At 53.5% G+C, this 19,782-nt stretch overlaps 1 protein-coding gene across 1 annotated transcript; it reads right to left on the minus strand.

Annotated features, from left to right (window-relative positions):
• Positions 1 to 3,167: 3,167 nt before the first annotated feature.
• LOC138839372 (extracellular matrix protein 2-like) lies at positions 3,168 to 9,975 on the minus strand. Its single transcript, XM_070038946.1, has 8 exons — positions 9,573 to 9,975; positions 8,985 to 9,296; positions 8,590 to 8,705; positions 7,930 to 8,062; positions 7,667 to 7,824; positions 7,067 to 7,206; positions 3,772 to 4,098; positions 3,168 to 3,345 (listed from the first exon to the last, which is right to left on the minus strand). The coding sequence occupies exons 1-8, from the start codon at positions 9,973 to 9,975 to the stop codon at positions 3,168 to 3,170; spliced, it is 1,767 nt and encodes a 588-aa protein (XP_069895047.1).
• Between the last annotated feature and the right edge of the window lie 9,807 nt (positions 9,976 to 19,782).

A 19,782-nucleotide genomic window follows, 5' to 3' on the forward strand; every position in this document is an offset into this window, starting at 1 on the left:
GCCAGGAGCTTTTTTTGACCTTCCCCTGAGGACATAATCACATAGCATCACCCCCCTCCAGGCCACCAGGGCTGTAATTTCAGGGCCCAAAGGGGGCTCCTTGAAGGCCCAGCCTGTGTCTAGCTATCTTTAGAGGCATGGCCTGAGCCATGGCCAGAGGAGGAAAAGTGGATTTGGCTATGCTGTGACCCTGTGGATGATCTGCCGAGCAGAGCAGCTAGAGGGAGTGGACGAAGCACCTAGGACAGTGGACTCTCTCCTGGCACAAGGAAGGACCCAAGCATGCTGCCTTGGCTCTGCCTGCAGCCTGTAGAACTCAGAGGCTTTAAGTGGGGCCAGTGAGGATCTGGCCAGGGCCTTCCCTGGGGTCAGACTCCAACCTGAAGGTGCCTCGTAGAGAGCAGCACCTGACCTGAGGACTGTGCAACTTGGTGTCTCCAGGTTGTCCCCATGTGGTCATTTCGGTGGCAGCGGGAGTGGGGGCTGGGCACAACACCTTAACCACTCCTTCCAGAGTCTGCTTCTGGAGGAGGAGTCTTGAGAAAGGCTTACCGAGCACTGGGGTGGGAAGCTTGGAACAGGATGTAGACAAGTTGGGCAGGGAGACTGGAAGATTGGAGAAGAATTTGGAGGTTGATGGGACTTGGACTGGGACGAGTGGAGCACACTTGTAAGTTCCCACTGATGAGGTCCCTGGCAGGAGTCACAGGCCCAGCCCCAATAAGCATATGGCTCCTCCCTTCCATTTTCCACTTAAGCTTATTGGCTTTATACGTAACCCTCCTTGTCCCCACTGTCTCAAAGCCTTTATCTCTGTACTCCAGTCTCAATCTGGGGCCCAGTGAGCATTTCCCTTCTCATCATATGACCCCTTAGTAGCACCATGTCACATCAGAGGATTAGTACCTTAGACTGACTAACTGGGCTACCTACATACTGTGCCTTTAGACAGTCAGCACCTGCCTGAAGGGGAGTGTACTAACCATGCCATGAGGATGCCATGTGTGGGCCTAAGGAACTGGTAGACAGTGGGAGCATGGGAGTGGGCAGGAGGTGGCTGGGTCCTGCCACCAGGCTCCTGTGTTTTGAATTTACTCCCTAGGTTGGGCTCTGGCTGGGGGTGTCCAAGTGCTGCCAGTCCAAACTCTCACCCTTCTAGATCATCACATCGTGGAAATTCCTGGATACCAGATGTTGCCCCCCACTCCCAGTGCTCAGCTCTGGCTCTCTTGGAGCATTGGAAAAGAGCCAGAGCTACAGAGAGTAGGTGTCCCCACCTCAACCATGCCGGTGTGCAGAGCAGCTCTAGTGAATGATGGCTTACACATAAAGACCAGGTCCCTTTGTCCCAACTGAGGACCAGACTAATTTCCAGCTGGTCATGGGGCTAGCTTCTCCTAAGTCCAGGTGGTGAACACAAGCACCTGATACAATTCCCAGGGCTAGTCTCCTTCTTCAGAGTAGGGAAAGTCAGGGAGGGAAACTTTGCTACTCTTTAGCGGCCCCAGCTGCTTCCTAAGAAGTGAAATGAACCTAGGCATCACCAATGGAATGCCAACCCCATCCATCTTCACATGGGGACCATCTCTCCTCTCCTTCCCCCCCCCTCCCCAGGTCTAGGAAGGGCCTGGGACTGTGGGCCTCTTTGTCTCATCTGCACAGCAGAGGTAAAAATGAGGAGAAAAGAATGTTGGAGCTGCCTGCCCTCCCAGGCCTGAACTGACTGCAAAATGGGTGGGGGCTGGAGGACCAAGAGGCCAGAGCAGGAAGGGCAGGGGCTGGGGTGGCCAAGCTGGGGAGGGTGGGTTCTCAGAGAGCTGAAAAAGCAGGGCCAGCGCCTCCAGGGCTGATGACCTCTGACCCAGCCCAAACAGGAAGTGCCATATCTGTGGGCCCAGACCCGGGAGGAGAAGGAATGCAGGGATGAATCCAAAGCAAACACTCCACCAGCTTAGCTTCCCAGGCCTCTCTCCGCACCCCTCCAACTCTGGCCCTTTTTTCTGCTGAGAATGTGCGAGTGGGGGAGGAGGGGGAAGGATTCAGCTGACGAATGGGACCAAGACAAGATGGAGTTCCCAGGTTCAGAGGCCAGTTGGAATTGGTGGTAGGGAGGTGTCTGTGGGCATCTTTGGGGCCTTCAACCTTCCACATCCATGAAAGCAGTAGTGCTGCCCCTCTCCTGTTGCAACCCTGCCTGCCTGTTACCTGTTCCCATGGCACTGTGAGCGGTGGAGGCTGACCCAGGGACCCTGACCCTTTCCCTGTGGTCTCTTCACAGGCAGGGAAACTGCCAAGGCCAGGCCTGGCTTTGCCCAGACTAAGGAACTCAGTTCTTAATCATTGTTGACTAGATACTACTACCCTTCCTACGGTACCAGGTTGCCATAGGGCCATGACCTGATTGCACAGTGAGTGGGCCCTGTGTCTTTGGGCAAGTTCATTTACCTACCTATACCTTAGTCTCCCATCTGTGAGATGCAGGTGAGGCCCTAGGGACCTAGAAAGCTGCCCAGGACTGGGTGTACATTAGGGAGGGACCAGGATGGGGATCCTGGAACTTAGATTGAGATGAGAAGCAAAAGTGTGTTCCCTCCGAGGTGCTATCATGCAGTAGTCACTAGCTCCTGTAGCTTTAGGACAAAAGGTAAGTGTGGCATATGGCCTCCATAACCAGCCTGCACCAGATAGCTAAACCTACCTTTGTGGGTCCAGGTCTAAGACACAGGCACTTCCTGCATGAGAGAGCTCAGCTACAGATGGTTCCTGAAGCAAAGGAGGATCCTGGTGAGGGTAGGATGTGGGGAGGCTCTCCAAGGAGCTATGGGAATCAAGCCTCTGGTGAAGCACTGTCTAAGGTCGGGCCCCAGAAACTCATGGACAAAGAGGTGCAGTGTGTGTGCTAAATCTAGTAGAGAAGGAGAGAGGGATTCCCAACACAGGACTGAAGGAGATGCATTTAATTCAGTCAAGTCCCTCTTCATCCTTTGCCCTCTGTTGGGTTATTTGCTAACTGAAAGAGCCTCCATCAGTCATAAAAAGTGGGCATAACCAAATCAATGGGAGCTTCTAAATCTTTATCCAATGGTGCAAACATCAAGTGGAGCTGGGTTTGGGGTGCTGCCCTCCAATGAGCAGTGCACATGTTTGCGAAGGTGGCTGGGGTAGGGCTAGGAGTCCTCTTCTCCCTGCTGGGGCTGGATGATCACACTGTGGTAGGCTCGGATACAGGAGAAGGCAGTGGGTGGGATGCGGCGCCGGTCAATGAGGTTGTTCTCCAGGTGTGTGGCTATAAGTTTGGAGTCCTGGGTCACACGTGTGTCACAGATGGAATTCAGAGGCACGTGTCTGTGAGAAGAAGATTGAAGGGCCCAGAAAAAGAGAGGCAAACATCTTGCAAAAATAGAACCTCACAGTGAGTGGAATAGTTAGAGGGGAGGCACAGAGATCTGAAGTTGGGGGGAGGATCAGGCCGAATCCTGGCTCACTCTCAACTGACCACTCAGCACGAGGCTCCCAGCCCCAGTCCTTGCCACTCTGCCTTCCTAATCTGTCCAAAGTCCTATCTTGGCTGTCTGGGTCTGCCAGCCATTCACACAGCACAGCCTCTCATCATGACAACCAAGATGGATGGATGCATGGGTTGGGGGTAGAGGAAACGATCTTCCCCCTCCCCCTCCATCCTCTCTCAGGCTTCTGTGAGCTGTGGGTGAGGATTCTACCCTAGCCAGCGCCTGGCTGGGGTTGGACATGGGCGCAGATAGGTGGCCCTACCTGATCTTATTGTTACTCAGGCGCAGCACCTGCAGACCCTTAAGCTCCAGGAGGCCTCGTGGAATGGCCTGCAGCTGGTTGTGATCCAGCAGCAGCTCTGCCAGGGAGGCATGCAAGCCCAAGAAGGACACTCTGTGGATACCATCACTGTGCAGCCTGTTGTGGGACAGGTGTAGGAACTCCAGGCCTGGCTTCATGTGGGCAAATACATAGCCAGGGATGCGTTCGATGAGATTGTGATGCAGAATCAGGTGTCTCAGGCCTCGTGGCAGGAAGGAAGGCACATGTACCAGCAGGTTATGAGACAGATCGAGGGTCTTCAGCTTCCTAGGGGGTGGACGACACAGGTGAGGAGGGAGCTGGTGGCTTGAGAGTCCCACTCACTCCTGACTTCAGTGGAGCTCCAGAGGCTGGAACTCTGAACTGGGGTGATGGGCCCATCTCCACTTCACCCTAGGTAGCAGGGATTTATAGGACTCCTGACTCAGGCTACGCCCTGGGTGGCTTCTGTGTCCCCCTCTGGCCTGCAATTGGGGAGCTAGATGAAGCCTTCCTTGCTGCCTTTGGGGCCAGCTACACTAACCCTCAGTATAGAGGTAGCAGACCTTTCTCTCACTTCTTGCCTTCCCTCTGATCCTTGTCACAGGCCTCCTGGACTATTGGGCCTGACAGCTGACACAGGGAGGTACCTAAAATCTATCTCCTCCCTGCCTGTCCAAAGCCTCAGAGCCTTCTCCTTGTATCTCTGTCAATCTTCCCTTTCATTGCTGCCTTTGCCAAGTTGGGGATGGAGCCCAGGCCCTAGAGAAGGGTAGGTATGTGATCCACCATTGGGCTATGTCCCCTCAGCCCTCTCTCACTCCCCTTCTCCTCCCCCTGCCTCAGCTAGCCTTTTCAGCAGCCATTCAGGAATCAGACGGGCAGAGAGATGCCTGGGCTCTCAGCCCTTAGTGTCCATGCTCCAGAGGGACAGATCAGGGCTGATAGGGAACGCCAGGTCACCACCCTCACTTCTCACCAAGCTACCACGCGTTGGTCCATGGTGGATCCTAGACGCTCTGCCTCCAGCAGCCAGTGAGCCCTGGTCCCTGCTGCTCTGCAAGAGCAGAGGGTGGCAATGCTTCTAGAATGTTTCAGAGCTGGGAAAGTGGCTTCTTTCAGTGATCCTCCCTCACCCCAGCTCCAGTACGGAATTAGCCATTTGGGCAGCTCTGCCTCCTGCCCCTGTGGGCTGTAGCTCCGCCCCTTCCATCAGCAGAGAGGAGACAAGGCAAGCAGGCCTGGAGTCAGGAGAGGCAGGAGCTGAGCTGCCTGGGCTTGACTGGCGGCCAGCCCCCTGCCCAGGCCCCGCAGTGGCGGCGGCAGGCGGCGGAGTGGAACGTGGCTGGGTGGCCCCTCCCAGGCTGCTGTCTGCTTTCCTTTGCCCCCTTGGCGAGAGGGGAGGGGGAGGAAAAAGGAATAATTAAACCCAAACGTCCTGGTAACTTTTTCCTGGAACAAGAGAATGCAGGGCTGGAGGCTCTGGTCCAGGGAATGAAGGGTGGGACTGTCTGTAGACCCTGCCTCCACTCTCCACTCCAGCCCCACCCTGTCTTGGTGGTCAACAGACTCTCCTTAGCCTCTTACCTGGCACCCAGCCTCCCTTTGGCCTTCCAAACTGTTCCCCAAACGTGGTCTCGGTTCCTTAGCCATGTAGCTTCTTTTCACTGTGCACAGTCTGTAAGTGCCAACACCCCTCACCTAGTTGTCTAAACTAGAATGAGAAGTCATCCTAGACCTTTCTGGTAGTGGGGTTAACAATTCCGCCCTAAAGGTATATGTACAGATAGAGCAAGGGAAGATGTGTGGGCAGAAAGCCCTCTGCCAGGCTTAGATGCTGAACTGGAAGACCATCATCTTTGTGAGAGCTATCTAAGGCCTCTACCATGATAGGCAGAGTGGTGAGGTCCAAGACTGGCCAGTCAATAGGGTGATTTCACCAAGATTGGCACACGAGGCCAAGGCCTAGAGTGCTCTCCTGTAGTGAAGAGGCCCTGGGTGGTAGTAGGTACCTTTGAACTTCCGGAAGTTCCCTCTGGTAGCTGCTGTCTCAGACTACATGGCAGCTCTCCAAAATGAACTCTTATCCTAGTCCCCAGGCCCTTTGAATGGGACCTTATTTGGCAAAAAAAAAAAAAAAAAAAGAGGCTCTTTGGAGATGTAGTGAATGGAGGGATGTGGAGATGAGGTTATGCTAGATTATCTGGACCGGCCTTAAATACAATGACAGGTGCACATAGAGCAGACAGATGAGAGAGAAGACAGACAGTCACAGGCAATGAGCCTATGTACAGACAGAAGCAGACATTGGCTTGATGCAGCCACAAACCAAGTATGTGAGTTAGCGTTCTCATTGTGATGACAGACTGCCTGATATAAACAATTTAAATGGAGGAAAGATTTCTTTAGCTTGTGGTGTCAGAGGTTTGCATGAGAGTGTGGTAGAGCAGCTCACATCACAGAACAGAGGAAACAGAGCAAAAGAAATACAGGAAGGGGCCAGGACAAGATATAGCCCCCAACCTGCCCCCTCCAGTGATCTGCTTTATCCAACTTAGACCCTATTTCGTACTTCTCATTATCTCCTAATGATGCCATCATATTGTGAAACCATGTGGGCTTTAATTCCCTGACCGGATCAGAGCCTTCAGGATCCACTCATTTTGAAAGTCCACCAGCTGCCAACTAAGCCCCCAATAAGTCAGGTTGTGGTGGCCATTTCACCCTCAAAGAAAAACACCAGGGAACACATATTGGGACCACTGGAAGATGGAAGAGGAAAGGGAAGCTACTGTTGTAGAGCCTTCAGAGGAAGCACATGCCTCCAACCTAGATTGCATGTCTGGCCTCCAAAATTGGGACAGAATCCTCTTGTATGGTTTGAAGCCACCCAGTTTGCAGTGTTTAGTGAAGGCAGCCCCTGGACAGCACATGACTCTCTTTGCCCTACTTGCTCCCTTCTGCATCCCTTCTTGCCCCTGTTGCCTCATAGCTGCCCTCACGTCAGGACCAGCTCTGCATGCCACCACTGTGTCCCACCTTTGTATACTTCTTGGGTTCTGGGAGGGCAAGCACAGGCATGGGCATGGGTGTTGAAGGGAGCAATAAGTCTTCCTCCTGTGCCCAGGCCTTCTGCAGCTAACATGGCCTTCATGGTGCTTACCACCCTCTTTTTCTGACTTGCCGGCTGTCTGGGTTTTAGGAGACTCTTCCTCCCTCTCTGGCCTCCATGTGCCTGACTCAGGCAGATACTTACGGGAGATCAATCCAAGCACGGGGTGCTATCCGGTCCTCCTGGAGCTGGTTATTGCTGAGTACAAGGGAACTGAGGTTGTGGCTGCCACTCAGCACATGCTCAGTCACCTCCTCGATGAGGTTGGTACCCAGGTGCAGCTCCTAGGGCCAAGGGTCATGACGAGGGTCCACCTGCCACTTTTTGTCAGTCAAGCCAGAACCTGGCTCTGGCTGTCCCCCTTTTATCCAGCCCTGTCTGGAAGTCATACATCATCATCTCTATGATATTCAGATTCATGGTTTTATGTGCAAAGAATTCCAGGAACATCTTCCTATTAGGCCATGGCTCCTCAGAGACCTTTAAGACCCATCCCTAGAGAGTACCACCAAGGGGAATGGACTTTCAGGGGACTGTGTGACCCCAAGAGGATATGGACCTTACTCAGGGACACCCAATGGATCCAGAGTCCAGGAGGCCCAAGTCTGGGCTTTGAGAAAGTTAGCTCAGGCAGAGTCTCTGAAGCCTGGTGACTTCCATTATAGAAATCCCCTGATGGTTTACTCTGGTGATTTAACTGTAATAACATCGCCCTCAGTCCCATCCTAGGGTCTCCTATCTTACCTGTAGGGATGCTGGTAAGCCAGGTGGGATGGTCCTCAGTCGGTTCCGGTCCATCCTCAGGTAGAGCAGGCTATGGAGGGGCTGGAAGGCCAATGAGGAGATGTCCCCATCATGCAAATGGTTCCCTTCCACTTCCAGTGTCAACAGTTGGCTGAGTCCTGTAGGCCAGAGAGGGGTTCAGTGAGTGGACCAACCATGGTACTCCCTCATCACCACCCTTACTTGGCTTCCCAGCTTCCCAGGCCCAGCCCCTTTTCCCGTACCTCGGAAGCTGCTGCGCTGCAGACTCTGCAAAAGGTTGTCATTGAGTTTGAGCTCCTGCAGGGAGGCAGGCAAGGTGGGCACTACAGACAGCGAGTTTCCATCCAGGTTCAGCCGCTTCAGCCGTATCAGGTTCTGAGAGGAGAGAAGAGCTGGCTGGGGGCTGGCATGCTGCTGGTCAGGATGTAGGCCTTGGAAGTGGTGCTGTGGCTCAAGGGGTAGAGCGCTCACCTTGAGCTGAAGAGCTGAGGGATCAGCGCCCAGGCCCAGAGTTCAAACCCCACAACCGACAAAAAAAAAAAAAAAAAAAAAAAAAGGATGTAGGCCTTCCTGGACATGGCTTTGGGCTTATCCTAGCCAAGGGGCACCTCTATTCGGTTATATTGTGGCTTCCTCATTCCCACTGGAACCAAACCTGTTGGGGTGGCCTGTTTTCCCATATTGATGCTGTTCCCAAGGTTCCAGAAATAGATCATGCACCCCAAATCACAGGAACTATCATGTTAGGTGCTTCCTGTAGTACCTCCTGCCAGCCTGCCCCCCCCCCCAGCATTTCCACTGTGCAGCCCAATGCAGAGTAACAAGCACCCAGGTAATAAACGTCTGAGACCTGCCAGGCCTCCTCCAGACCCAGGAGACTAGGTGGAGAAACTGTGGCATACCTTGAAGGCATGGGGGTGCAGGCCTCGAGTGTGCAGTCTGTTCTTGCTCAGGTCCAGCCACTCCAAGTTGGGAAGCCCCAGGAATGTGTGAGCTGGGATCTTGACAATTTCATTCTCTGTACACAGAGAGGCAGCCATGTCCTATGCCCCCCAGTCCCCTGCCCTCCCCCCTCTCCCCGCTCTTATGGAGAAGACAGGGCTTCTGATTGTCTCAGGTGAGGGCATCTTCTCACTACTCACCAAGACCCATGGGGAGGATGAGCTATGCCCTGTGCGGTGGGACAACCACACTGGCTGCGGAGTGCCTAGAGAGCGAGGAAGCCAGTGGAAGAGCACAGGCACACATCCTTTCCACCCTTGCTGCAGGGATGAATGCTAAAACACGGGCCACCCACCTGACAGGTAGAATGTGGTCAGGCCAGGGTCAGTCAAGGCAGGAACATGCTTCATTTTGACATTGCCACAAGCAATCGTTGCCTGGGCCAAGAGGCATGAAGCTGGCAAGGAGGGCGTGGCCTGCTCCAGGGTGTGCAGGTCTGCAAACCTAGGTGCATGCCCTTGCCTGCTTGCTAGCCCCTTTTGCCCATGGCCTGTGGTTTTGGAGCTTCTGCTGCTGCTGCTGCTGCTGCTGCTGCTGCTGCTGCTGCTGCTGCTACCACCCCCACCTCCCTGGCCTCTGCTGTAGTCCTTCTTCTGGGTCAAGGCCCCTGGAGAAAGAGTGAGGCAGTCTTGGCTTGGTCACCAACAAGGGCTCAACCAATGGGCAGGGCCTTGAGGCTGGGAGGGGTGAGTGAAACTGGGAGGAGACATTGCTTTGGTGGGTTCTTCTCCCTTGGCCACAGAGAATAGGGCAGGACTTGAGCTAGTGACACTAGTGTGAGTGATGGAGGATGGATAACGTCTTGGCCACCTCATGGTTACTATATGGCCCCATCACCCCTAGCAGGCATCACCTGGAGCTATGTAACCAGGCCAGTCCTCACCTTTGGGCAGCCTTTCAGTGTTTGGACCTCTTCTCCAGGTTTCCTGACCTCCTGTCTTCCTGCTCCAAGCCTTCTTGGTAGCCAGTACCCTCTCCGGAGTCCTGTTGGTCTGCAAGGGCCTGAGCTTCTCAATCTGGGGTTTCTCTGCCCTAGCCCCCAGGACAGAAGTGGCCTGGGAGTGACCCTGCTCAGTGCTTTGCCCCTTGTTTTGCCCCTGCTCCTGCCCTGAGGCCACTGGGGGAGACCTCTTCCGCAGCCATGTCCTGTGGGATGTCTTCCGGGCAGAGGTAGATGGATCCTTGCGTGTGGGCCAAGCCTGCCACCAGTACAGCTGCTCATCCTCATGTCTGTGTGAGTCACCACTCCTGGGGTTGGGTTTCACTTGACCTGCACAAGAGTCCATATGGGCTCGGGTGGCTGGGAACGCCCCCTAGCCATGGCTGAGGGGCCTCAACTCCTCTCCCTCGAGTGGGCTATTCACTGTACCCTCCCTTTCCACTCAGACCACCTCTGCTATCTCTCCTCTTCTGAGGAACACCAGAAACAGTGAGGAGAGAAGAGAGGGAAAGAGGTTGTCTGGGAAGAAAAGAGAAAAAGAGAAGGGAGGCAGAGCAAGAGAGTGAGAGAGCACAGAGCCTTGCCCAATGTCATAAAGAGCTTGGGTAGCCTCATCTGGCAGTGCTGCCTGCCTGGCAGAATTGAGAAAGCTCTTTTGTGCTCTTCGTTGGGACAAAGCACAGGCTGGGCCTAGTCTACAGAGCCAGGAGAGTTTCAGTAATAGCCTTAGGGCTGAGGACCTCATGTACTTAGAGGATCTTGGGTTCCTCCTCCCATCACTCCCCTCATAGCCTGTGAAGGACAGAGGAGTGGGCTGTCTCTTCTGAGTACCCCTCTAATCCTACGCCCCATGTAGGCAGGGACCCTGCATGGGCCTTGGGGAGATTGAAGGGGTTGCTGCCAGATGGCATTATTGGCCATTGGGAGAGGCTGCCCCAGTGCCTGCTGGGAGATAGAGGTTGCTGGGGGCTAGACAAACCTGAAGGCCAGCTTGAGGAGTTGACAGCCACTTCAAAAGAGGGACAGAGGCTGGGAAAGGGGCTTAGTAGTAGAGTGCTTGCCTTGCATCCATGAGGTCCTGGGTTCAATTCCTCAACACCACATAAGCAGAAAAATCTGGAAGTGGCGCTGTGGCTCAAGTGGTAGAGTGCTTGCCTTGAGCTGAAGAGCTGAGGGACAGTGCTCAGGCCCAGAATTCAAGCCCCACAACCAACCCCCCCCCAAAAAAAAAAGAAAAGAAAAAAGAGGGACCGAATTGAACTATATAACTTGAGGGTAAAGATGGGAGGGGAAAAATAAGAGGTAATGCATGGAAGGGATGACATTGATAATTGAATTCATGACCTGACTTATGGAGTTGAAATCTGTTTGTACAACTACTTTAATAATAATAATAATAATAATAATAATAATAATAATAATAATAATAATAATAATAATGGGCACTAAATGCAAAACTATTGCATTACAATCTTAAAAGTAAAAGAGAGGTGGCAATCCTTGGGGCCTCCCCTGCTCCTACAGCCTGGAGCCCCCTGCTCTGTCTTCAGGGGAGGGGTTCTAGATCCATACACCAACCCCTCCTGCCATATGCCTGGAGCAGAAGTGTGACCACCAAACACAACACCAACCCACCAGCCTATATGAGACAAAGGTCAGAGTCCTTGTTCCAGAACCCATTGAGCCAAGCTCTGCCTGCCCTCCCCCCACCCCCGAAGGCTCTACATTCTCAACTCCCCTTTCCTCCCACCCCCAGTTTCCCTGTCCTGGAAGGCTTCAGGGCAGCCAGCTCAATCCCCTGTCCAATAAACCCTGGTCCCTTCTGCAGCCCCTCCCCTTCCATGTCCCATCTTACACAGTGGGCCCAGGCTTCCCAATCTGCAGTCCCCTTTACTTTCCAGAAGGGGGCCTTCCTGAGGACATGGGTCCCTCCTGGCTTTGCCTGAGTGCCCCAGGTGGCACTCTCAGGGCAATTGGCTTCCTCCCCTCCTCCCCAGCCCAAGGGGTACTACAGTAGTCGGACAAGGCACTCTTCTTCTGCTGGTGCCAGCTACTCACCGTTGGAGGACCGGGACTGGCTGAGTGGTAGCTGCAGGGTAGGCAAACCTAGTGGGGTCTGTGAGGCTGTGGTCTCTCTCAGGTTCAGCCCCTCGTTTGCCAGTGCCCCCTCAGAGCAGCACCCCATCCAAAGAGCCAGGGTGAGGAACAGCATACCCTTCATTGCCTCCATGAGCATGAAGAGGTATAGGAGGTGGAGTGATGACCACGGTGGGTGGGACACTGACACACACAGATGGGGGACGGCTCGCAATAGTCTTGTTCCTGCTTCCTGAATGCCAGTCCCTAGCTGTGGAGCTGGGAGCTGCCTTTGCCCACCCCAGCATCCCTTCTGCCAAACAAACACCTCTCTGGGCTTGTCCCAACACCCCAATGTACTCTGCTACCACCCGAGGAGAAAGACAGACATTCTTTCCCAAACCTGAGTGATCCTGCTTTTCCTGTAAGGCCTGCATTGATTCTTCACTGGCCCAGGCCCAGTGGCCCCCATGAATAGGGCTTCTGTCTCCACATACAGCAGGCCTGTGAGGCCCACCATGGAGCAGGATGCCCAGTGCACACTGCCAACTCCTACCTCCATGGCTGGGAAAGGAGAGGGGCAAGGGCCTCCTGGATCCCAAGAACAGAGGGCAGGTGCCAGGACAATGGTGAGTCTGGCTTCTCTATAACCTACCAACCCCATGGACTTCTTCCATAGATATCAGTAGAGGAAGCAGAACATGTGGCAAAGCATGGGGAATGAACATGGACCTCTGCCCTTATAATCCAGTGCTACCGGGGCACAGGCTTGACTTGGGATGGGACTGGCTCCTGCTTCTCCTACAAACGTTCTGCCTGCCATTCCCTCCCACTTGTTCCCTCCAAAATGGGGGAAGGATGGTTTGGAAGTTCTGTGGCACCCCGATTGGGAGTTCTATGAACTCCCAATCCTTCCCTAGGCACTACGTAGGGAAGCCATCTTACAAGTTTCCCCCAGACTCCTTAGCCAAGAGCCGTATGCCCCAGGTGCCCTGGTACCTCCCACAACACTCTGGGTCAAAGGGGCCTCCATAGATCAGGGTGGCACGAGGCAGAAAGGATGTTGGGCCTGAGAGAAGACACTGCTGGGTAGGGACAAAGGAATAGATAGCAGAGCAACGGGCAAAGAAAAGGGGATGTCTATACAGTTGCCCAAAAGATCATTTGGAGCAGGGCATGTGCAGCAACAGCCCCAAACCCATCTATGAGAGCTGGGGGCAGCAGGCAGCTGGGGCTGGCGGCCGCGTGGAGCTCACCACATGGCTTGGCTCCTAGGGCCAGCATTGAGGAAGCTTTTCCTACAGCCCTGTCCAGTGTTGACTTATGTTTGGAAGCGATCTGAAGCCATGAGTTAATTGTGGGCCAGGCTTGGGTGGAGGGGAGAAGGGGAAGCAGTGGGTGAGGGGCAGAGGCCAGGCACGGTGTTTGGGTATTCAGGTATCCTGAGGTCCTGAGGGAGTGTGAGCAGGCTAAGGTAGGGAAGGATTCTTGCAAGTGGGGAGCAGCCAGGGCACATAGGAGTAGCTGCCCTGAGGAGCCCCCGCTCCATCCTGCTAAGAGCCACACAGGGTCCACAGTCGCCTCTCCCCACTTCCGCATGCAGAGCTCTGGTTTATGGTCTGAATTTGGGACGGTGCCACCCATGGACCAGAGACAGGGACTTTGTGAGTAATGAGCAAACGCCTTGGGAGCCAAGGATGAGGCCACTAGCTGAGTGTGCACCCCGTGGGTGACATAGGATGGCCCACACCCAGCATTTGTCTGGAGGGGCGCTGCTGAAGCTGGAGGAAGGAAGCCCTTAGGCAAAAGAGGCGGGAGGTGTGCCATCGTCAGTCACCAAGACAGCAAGGTTTGCCAGGAGACCCCTTTTTACAGAATGGGTGATGGGGCTCCACACCCATCACCGAGTCGCCTAGTCCAGTCATCATCTGAGGTGACCCTGGATGAGAGCCCTCACTCTGCCCCTCCCCCTGCCCAGGGATGGATTCTGGAATCCTGGCCCCCTACCCATTTCCCCTGTTCTCACCGCTCCCCAGGCGCTGACTAAACATCCTGCCATCTGGTTCCCATTACTTGGGATGGGGGTGGGGGGACGCTTGCTCCCAGGTTTCTCTGGCACAGCTAGGCTGGAGGAGGGAGGGCCATCTCTTCCTACCACCTAGACAGGAAGGGCTAAGGCCTAGGGTCATCTCTATTTCTAGGTCCCATGGAGTACTGTCCTGCCTGCGTTGCCCTTGGTTGAGGAACCCGAGGTCAATCTGAATAGGCACCAGAGGAATGGTCTGCCACCTACTCTTTCCTGCTGGGATACCAAGTGCTCTCTGAGACCTTGAAGGAACCCCCCCCCCCCCACAGAGCAGAGCCAGCCCGTGGGGGGCGGGCAGGGAGGGCTCAGCAAACCCAGAGATTCCCAGCAAGTTTCTGTCTGCCCTCGCCACCGCCCCCCCCCCCCTCCCAAGAGCTCATTTGGATCAAGTGCTGAGCCAGGCAGGGCCTCAGGCCAGCAAGGATCCTGAGCCGGTGTCTGGAGCGGAGGGTGGGAGAGGCATTGGGATTTTCCAGGAACCAGGATGAGGCCTGGGGGTTGCTGGAAAGAGTGTTGGGCTCCTTGCTCTACTAGGGACTGCCTGGCTATGTGATCCTAGGAACAGAACAAGCCTCTTTGCTCAGTGCCTCAGTGATGAAAACGCTGTCCTTAGAAAGTTGGAGAATCTGAGAGCAGGCAGGGAGAAGAATCTGCTATGAACACTGTAGTTTCCAGATGCCTAACTTGTAAGGACAAGAAAGGGACTCCCCTTCCCTTCCTTTCTCTCCCCCACCCTACTTCTCTTCCTTTCCTTTCTCTTCCATATGGCTTACTCCCTCTTGCGTATGCTCGCACATGAGCACGCGCACGCACGCACGCATGCACGCACGCACGCACGCACACACACACACACACACACATTCTCTCTCTGCAACTTGAATCAAATTGGCAGGAAAGTGACAAAGGAGAATGACAAAGCAATGCTTCCTGTCCCTTAACTCTCCTTAGAGCTTCATGCACAGAGGAGAACTCTCCTTCATTAAAGGAGGATGGGAAGACATTCTTTGCTCATGCAACATTCTTGAGCGCCTGCTCACTTGGTGAGCACATTGGGACTCTACCAGAAACAAAGGGGCTGGCCCTGGTAGCTAGAAGAATCAACACTTTCCACAGGGACTTAGATGAGGACCGTGAGAAAGTGACTTGGGCAGAGATATGAATAAAGAGGACAAAGCCATGCAAAAGGAATTCCAGTAAAGAGTCTTCTACATAGGAGGGATGTCCCATGTAAAGGCACTAAGGCAGACAAGGGTTTGGTCTACTTTGAGACGCAGCAAAGAGACTAGATGTTGGAGCAGTCTGAGTGAGCAAGGTGTCTAAAAGTGGCTGGCTAACGTTACCTTTATCCTTGCAGACAAAATGAAGCTGGCTGGGCTGAGGGTATGGCTCAAGTGGTAAAGTACTTGCATAGCAGGTGCAAGACCCTGAGTTCAAACCCCAATACTGCCCGTATAATAATAATAATAGAAAATGGAGTAATGAGGGTGTTAAAATAAAGAGCAGAAAACGAATTCAACAGACCAGATCAACTTTAATGGAAAGTTGAAGAGGGATGTCAAGGTGACCTGAGGAGAGTTAGGACACATGAGGCATAATGGGGCAGGGGTGGAGGGACATAGTAGGATCATGGGGGGTGGGGACAGGGACTCAGGTAGTTGGATGGCTCAAAGAGTTTCCAGAGTTTAAACCTATGTTGAAGGCGCCTACCACCTGCGGGGGTCGGGGGGAATGGGGGAAAGTGGGCTTTCATATTTAGATTAAGATTCTGGGCTGGAGATTGGGCTGGAGGGTAGTCAGTGGGCCAAGACATGAAAACAATTTTGAATTATGAGAACAGAGTAGATTCCCATCAATAATACATACATAAATATATAAATAATACAAGGTGGGGAGGGGGAGAAGGGAATCACTGTGGTTTCCTCACACAATTGGACATTTGATAAAAAGGGACCCTTAACAACTCTGAACCCTGGGCAGCAGGGTGGAGCACAGATGTGTGCAGGTAGCAGGAACAGGCAGGGGACAGGTGATGGTGTGTGGTCCAGGAGAGAAGCCCAGATGGGTGAAGTGAATGGCGCAAGCCAAGCTCATGCCTGCCCTACCTCGACGAGTGGACTTTGAAGCTGCTTTTCAGACTGGCCAACTTTCTAGAAGGAACTTCCAGATGTTTGTAGAACTTACAACCAAGGCTCTTCTGCTTGGGTCCATGGCAGAACAATGGTTCAGTAGCCCTTGTCACACCCTTGGGACTCTCCAGAGAGGGGGAACAGGCACATTCTTGAGCCTCCCACATCTTGTCTGAGTAAAATGTATGTGTACATGTGTGTACATACAAGGCTTTCCTGCATACACACACACACAGGCAAGTTTCAGGGTAAAAGCAGCTATGTTGTATGTCAGGAAGGGGCCTTACTCCTTAAAAGCTTTCAGACGGAAAAAGGCAGACTTTCCGTGTTCTCTTCCTGTTGCCAGCAGCCCTTCCCTAGAGGAAACTGGTTTTGTTTTAATGTCATTGAAAGCTCAGAGGATCTGCTCCCAATTAAAGGACTTTGCTTGCAGATGATTTTGTGAGCAGGCAATTACGATTGGGACTCACAGACTCATCCTCTGGGCTGCCTTCCTGGGACCAGAGGCAGGGGGAAGACAGACAGGCAGAAGGATGGACAGACACAGACCATGATGGCTGGGGATAGGACAGAGGGGAGTGAGAATCACCAATCCCCAGGGTAGAGGACCCCAGGCCTTCACATGCAAGGTGTGGGAGGTCGTGGGGCGGGTGCCAATGGAAGGTGGCCTAGAAAGGACCACGTACAGCACAGAGGCCTTGGAAACAAAGGTTCTACTTGGCCCACATGGCTGGTGGAGGCCGCAGAGCCATGGTGTGGTGAGGACCACTGTCTTCTCATCCTCCGTCCCTGCCGGAAATTCCAATTGATTCCTCCTCCAAAACGTGGGCTCAACTTGACTCGGAAATCTGGGCTGCCCCTTTAGGTGGGCCTCAGGCAGAGGACAGAGGCTGGGCAGAAATTGAGGCTTGAGGCTTGACTGGGAAGGCAGGGAGTAGGCGAAGTGGATCACCTCCTCCCCCAACCTGGCCCTCCAATTGGGCACGTTTATGTTCCAGTTCTGGCGCCCGCGTCTCCAGCTCCAGACACATGTGACTCAGCCCTGTTAGCCTTGCCAAGCCGTCTAGACCCAAGAGTCTCCCTGCGGAGGGGGGGGGGCAGTGTTCGTGCAGGCCGCTGGTTTCCCTTTTCTTCCATTGCCTTGGCTAAGCCTCGTGCCTGTGCAGCCATGCATCTCTACGCATTCCAGGTAGCGCGTGACTCTGAGACTTCAGCAAATGGAGTGTGGGGCTTGGGGAGAGTGCCTAAATGCAATGGACCCCATCCCACGCGCATGTGGACTAAGGAAGACCTCAGACCTTGCCTTCTCTTTGCCTCCATGCCTGTTTCTACATTCCCAGCTGCCCATCCAGCCCACAGGCCAGGCCCCATCCATGTCTAGCAAAGGCTACGTAGACCCTAGGGACCTTCATTGGCCCTGGGAACAGGCTGGGGTAGCATGGGGTCCTTGAACTCAGACCAGTTCCCAGCCTCACTTCTTTACTTGGCCTCATTTCTCCCCTGAACGACTTGCTTCTTCACATTCATGATAAGCTGCCCGTCACGTAGCTGAACTGTTTCCCTAAAATAGCACGCACAAATACACATACACACACCTTTTCTTCAAGAGCACGTATTTGGTGTTCACTGCCCATGTTGGGGAGCATCAGGGACAGACAAGTTGTTCAGAGTTATTTGGGGCTTTGGCCCCCAAAGGCTGTCTGGGCCCCCATTGCCTGCTGGCTCTGGGTAGCTACAGGTACAGAAGCTCCTCCTCAGGTGGAACCCTGACCCTTTCAGGTGTGGGGAAGTCGATCTATTCTCTCCTCCTCAGCAGAAAGGGAAAGCCTTGGACTCCAACCTCCTTTGACCAGAGCTGACCCACTGGGGATCCTGGCTCGTTCCCATTGCAACCCGGGGTCTGGGGCTGAAAGCAACCTGAGCACTCCATGGCTTGCTCTTGTCCATTGTCTCCAGCAGCTCCTGTGATAGCCTAGTGCTCCGAGGCAAAGAGGCCAACTTCATGAGCACAACTACTCCGCCATACATTCCTGAGCTATTTGTACAGATGGAGCGGACTCACATGTCTCCGCAGCCCTCTAGCTCATCCCTGGCATGGCGGGGCCAGTGCCTGGCCACTGCTCTTATTTCCCAGCCTATTTGCCAAGCGTTGATATGTGGCTAAGACCCTGCTGGGACCCATGGCCAAGTTTTCCTAACAATCAAGACGTTGGTTCTCACTACTTCTGATAGCCAGTTCTGCTCAAGGCCCCGTGGCCTCCCCTACAAACTCTCTTGAAGGTTGTAGGGTCTCAAAGTCCCCCAAAACAGGCCCTTAACTTACTCAGGCCTCTCACTAGGTAGAAATGCCCTTAAAAACCCACCCATTCCACTGTAGAAGTACATCCCTCCCCATTCCCACCCACCTCTCCAGGCTTGCACACCTTCCAAGACAGGGAGCTCCCTCCCTTTCCAGGCATCCAGCTGGTGTTTAGACAGTACTTTCCAGAAGAAGTACTTCCTTATGTTGGACTCAAGTCTATGTTTCCAGAAGTTTATCCCTGGGCCCCTTCTCCTCCCTTCCTGAGAGGCCCATCACCCTCTCTGTTCCCGCAGCAGCCTTCATAGCCTTTCCACTGAAAGATGCCACATCCTCTCCATGTGCCGCTCTATGACCTCTCCAGCTGGTTTGTACCCTTCAAGGCCTCACTGGGACCTCTGTGCCCTACCCAGGGCCACAGACTGAGCTGCTCACTTGAGACAGGCCTGCTTACTGTTCTGACTCCTTGGAACTGGGTAGAGAAGGGCGGGGAGGGGGGGCTTCCTCCCAGAATACACAGGGGCTGATTTCTTCCCTATTCCTCAGGAGCAAAGGAGACGGGGAGTATTGGGGAGGGGGAAGTAGCCACATTGCCGTGGTTTCTCCCACCAAATTCCCCAGTCCTCGGAAAGATCCACAAGAAAAACCCACAAGAATTTGAATGTCTGGGCTGAGGCCATGACTGAAATGAAATTTCTAAAAAAGAAAGAAGAAGAAAAGCAGCAACAGAAAGGGAAGGAGGAAAAGAGTAGAAGTTAAAAAAAAAACACCCTCCCAAATCAACAAGTCAAAGCTCTTTACAACCCTTCTCTTCCAAAAAGGACCTAAGAGAACAAACAGAGGGTAAAAAGGGGTCTTAAGATGCTTCGCTGGGGGCTTGGGCCCTGGGCCAGGGCTGCTGACCTTTTTTTTTCTCCAGCTTTCTTTAACTCAAGTGTGGAGGCTCCATGACCTCAGAAGAGCTCGAAATTCCAAGTCATTCACTCCAGACTGAGTTTCTACCCCTCCAGCTAGGCTTGGGTCAGGGCCTCTCTTCCTATCAGCCCCAGGCTCCTTCCTACTCTCTCCTTCCTGGACTATAGTTGCTTTCTAGTACATTCATGATGCTTTCGATCTCTTGAACTTGATCTCTCAATTCCCTCCTCCAGGAGATATCAGGGTCAGATTCTGTCCAGCTCCAATCAGCTGTGCCAACAGCAAGTCCCAGGGTTGAGGGTCAGCAAATGGGGCTTTAGAGTTTCATAAAGGATAGACAAACTTCACTCCTCATTCATTGACTTTGAGAGATCTGGGAGGTGCAGGAACATCTGTAAGTGGACAGAGCAGGCATGAACTACATGAATATCCATGAAGGCCAAAGGCAGGCTAGGAGAATGGGGCTCCAGGGCAGGGCGGGGGGGGGGAGCAGGACCTAGCATAATAATATTAATATTTGCATGGTGCTTTTTACCTAGGAGGCATTATCGTAGGCATTTCATAGGAATTTCAGGCCATGCCATCCTCATCAGCAAATCATCCCAGTTGGGTAAAGACAACAAAGTACAGAGAGGTTAAGTTACTGGCCCA

This window comes from Dipodomys merriami, unplaced genomic scaffold (genome assembly GCF_024711535.1).
Source record: "Dipodomys merriami isolate MVZ:Mamm:240054 unplaced genomic scaffold, mDipMer1.0.p SCAF_3, whole genome shotgun sequence".
Classification (NCBI taxonomy): domain Eukaryota; kingdom Metazoa; phylum Chordata; class Mammalia; order Rodentia; family Heteromyidae; genus Dipodomys; species Dipodomys merriami.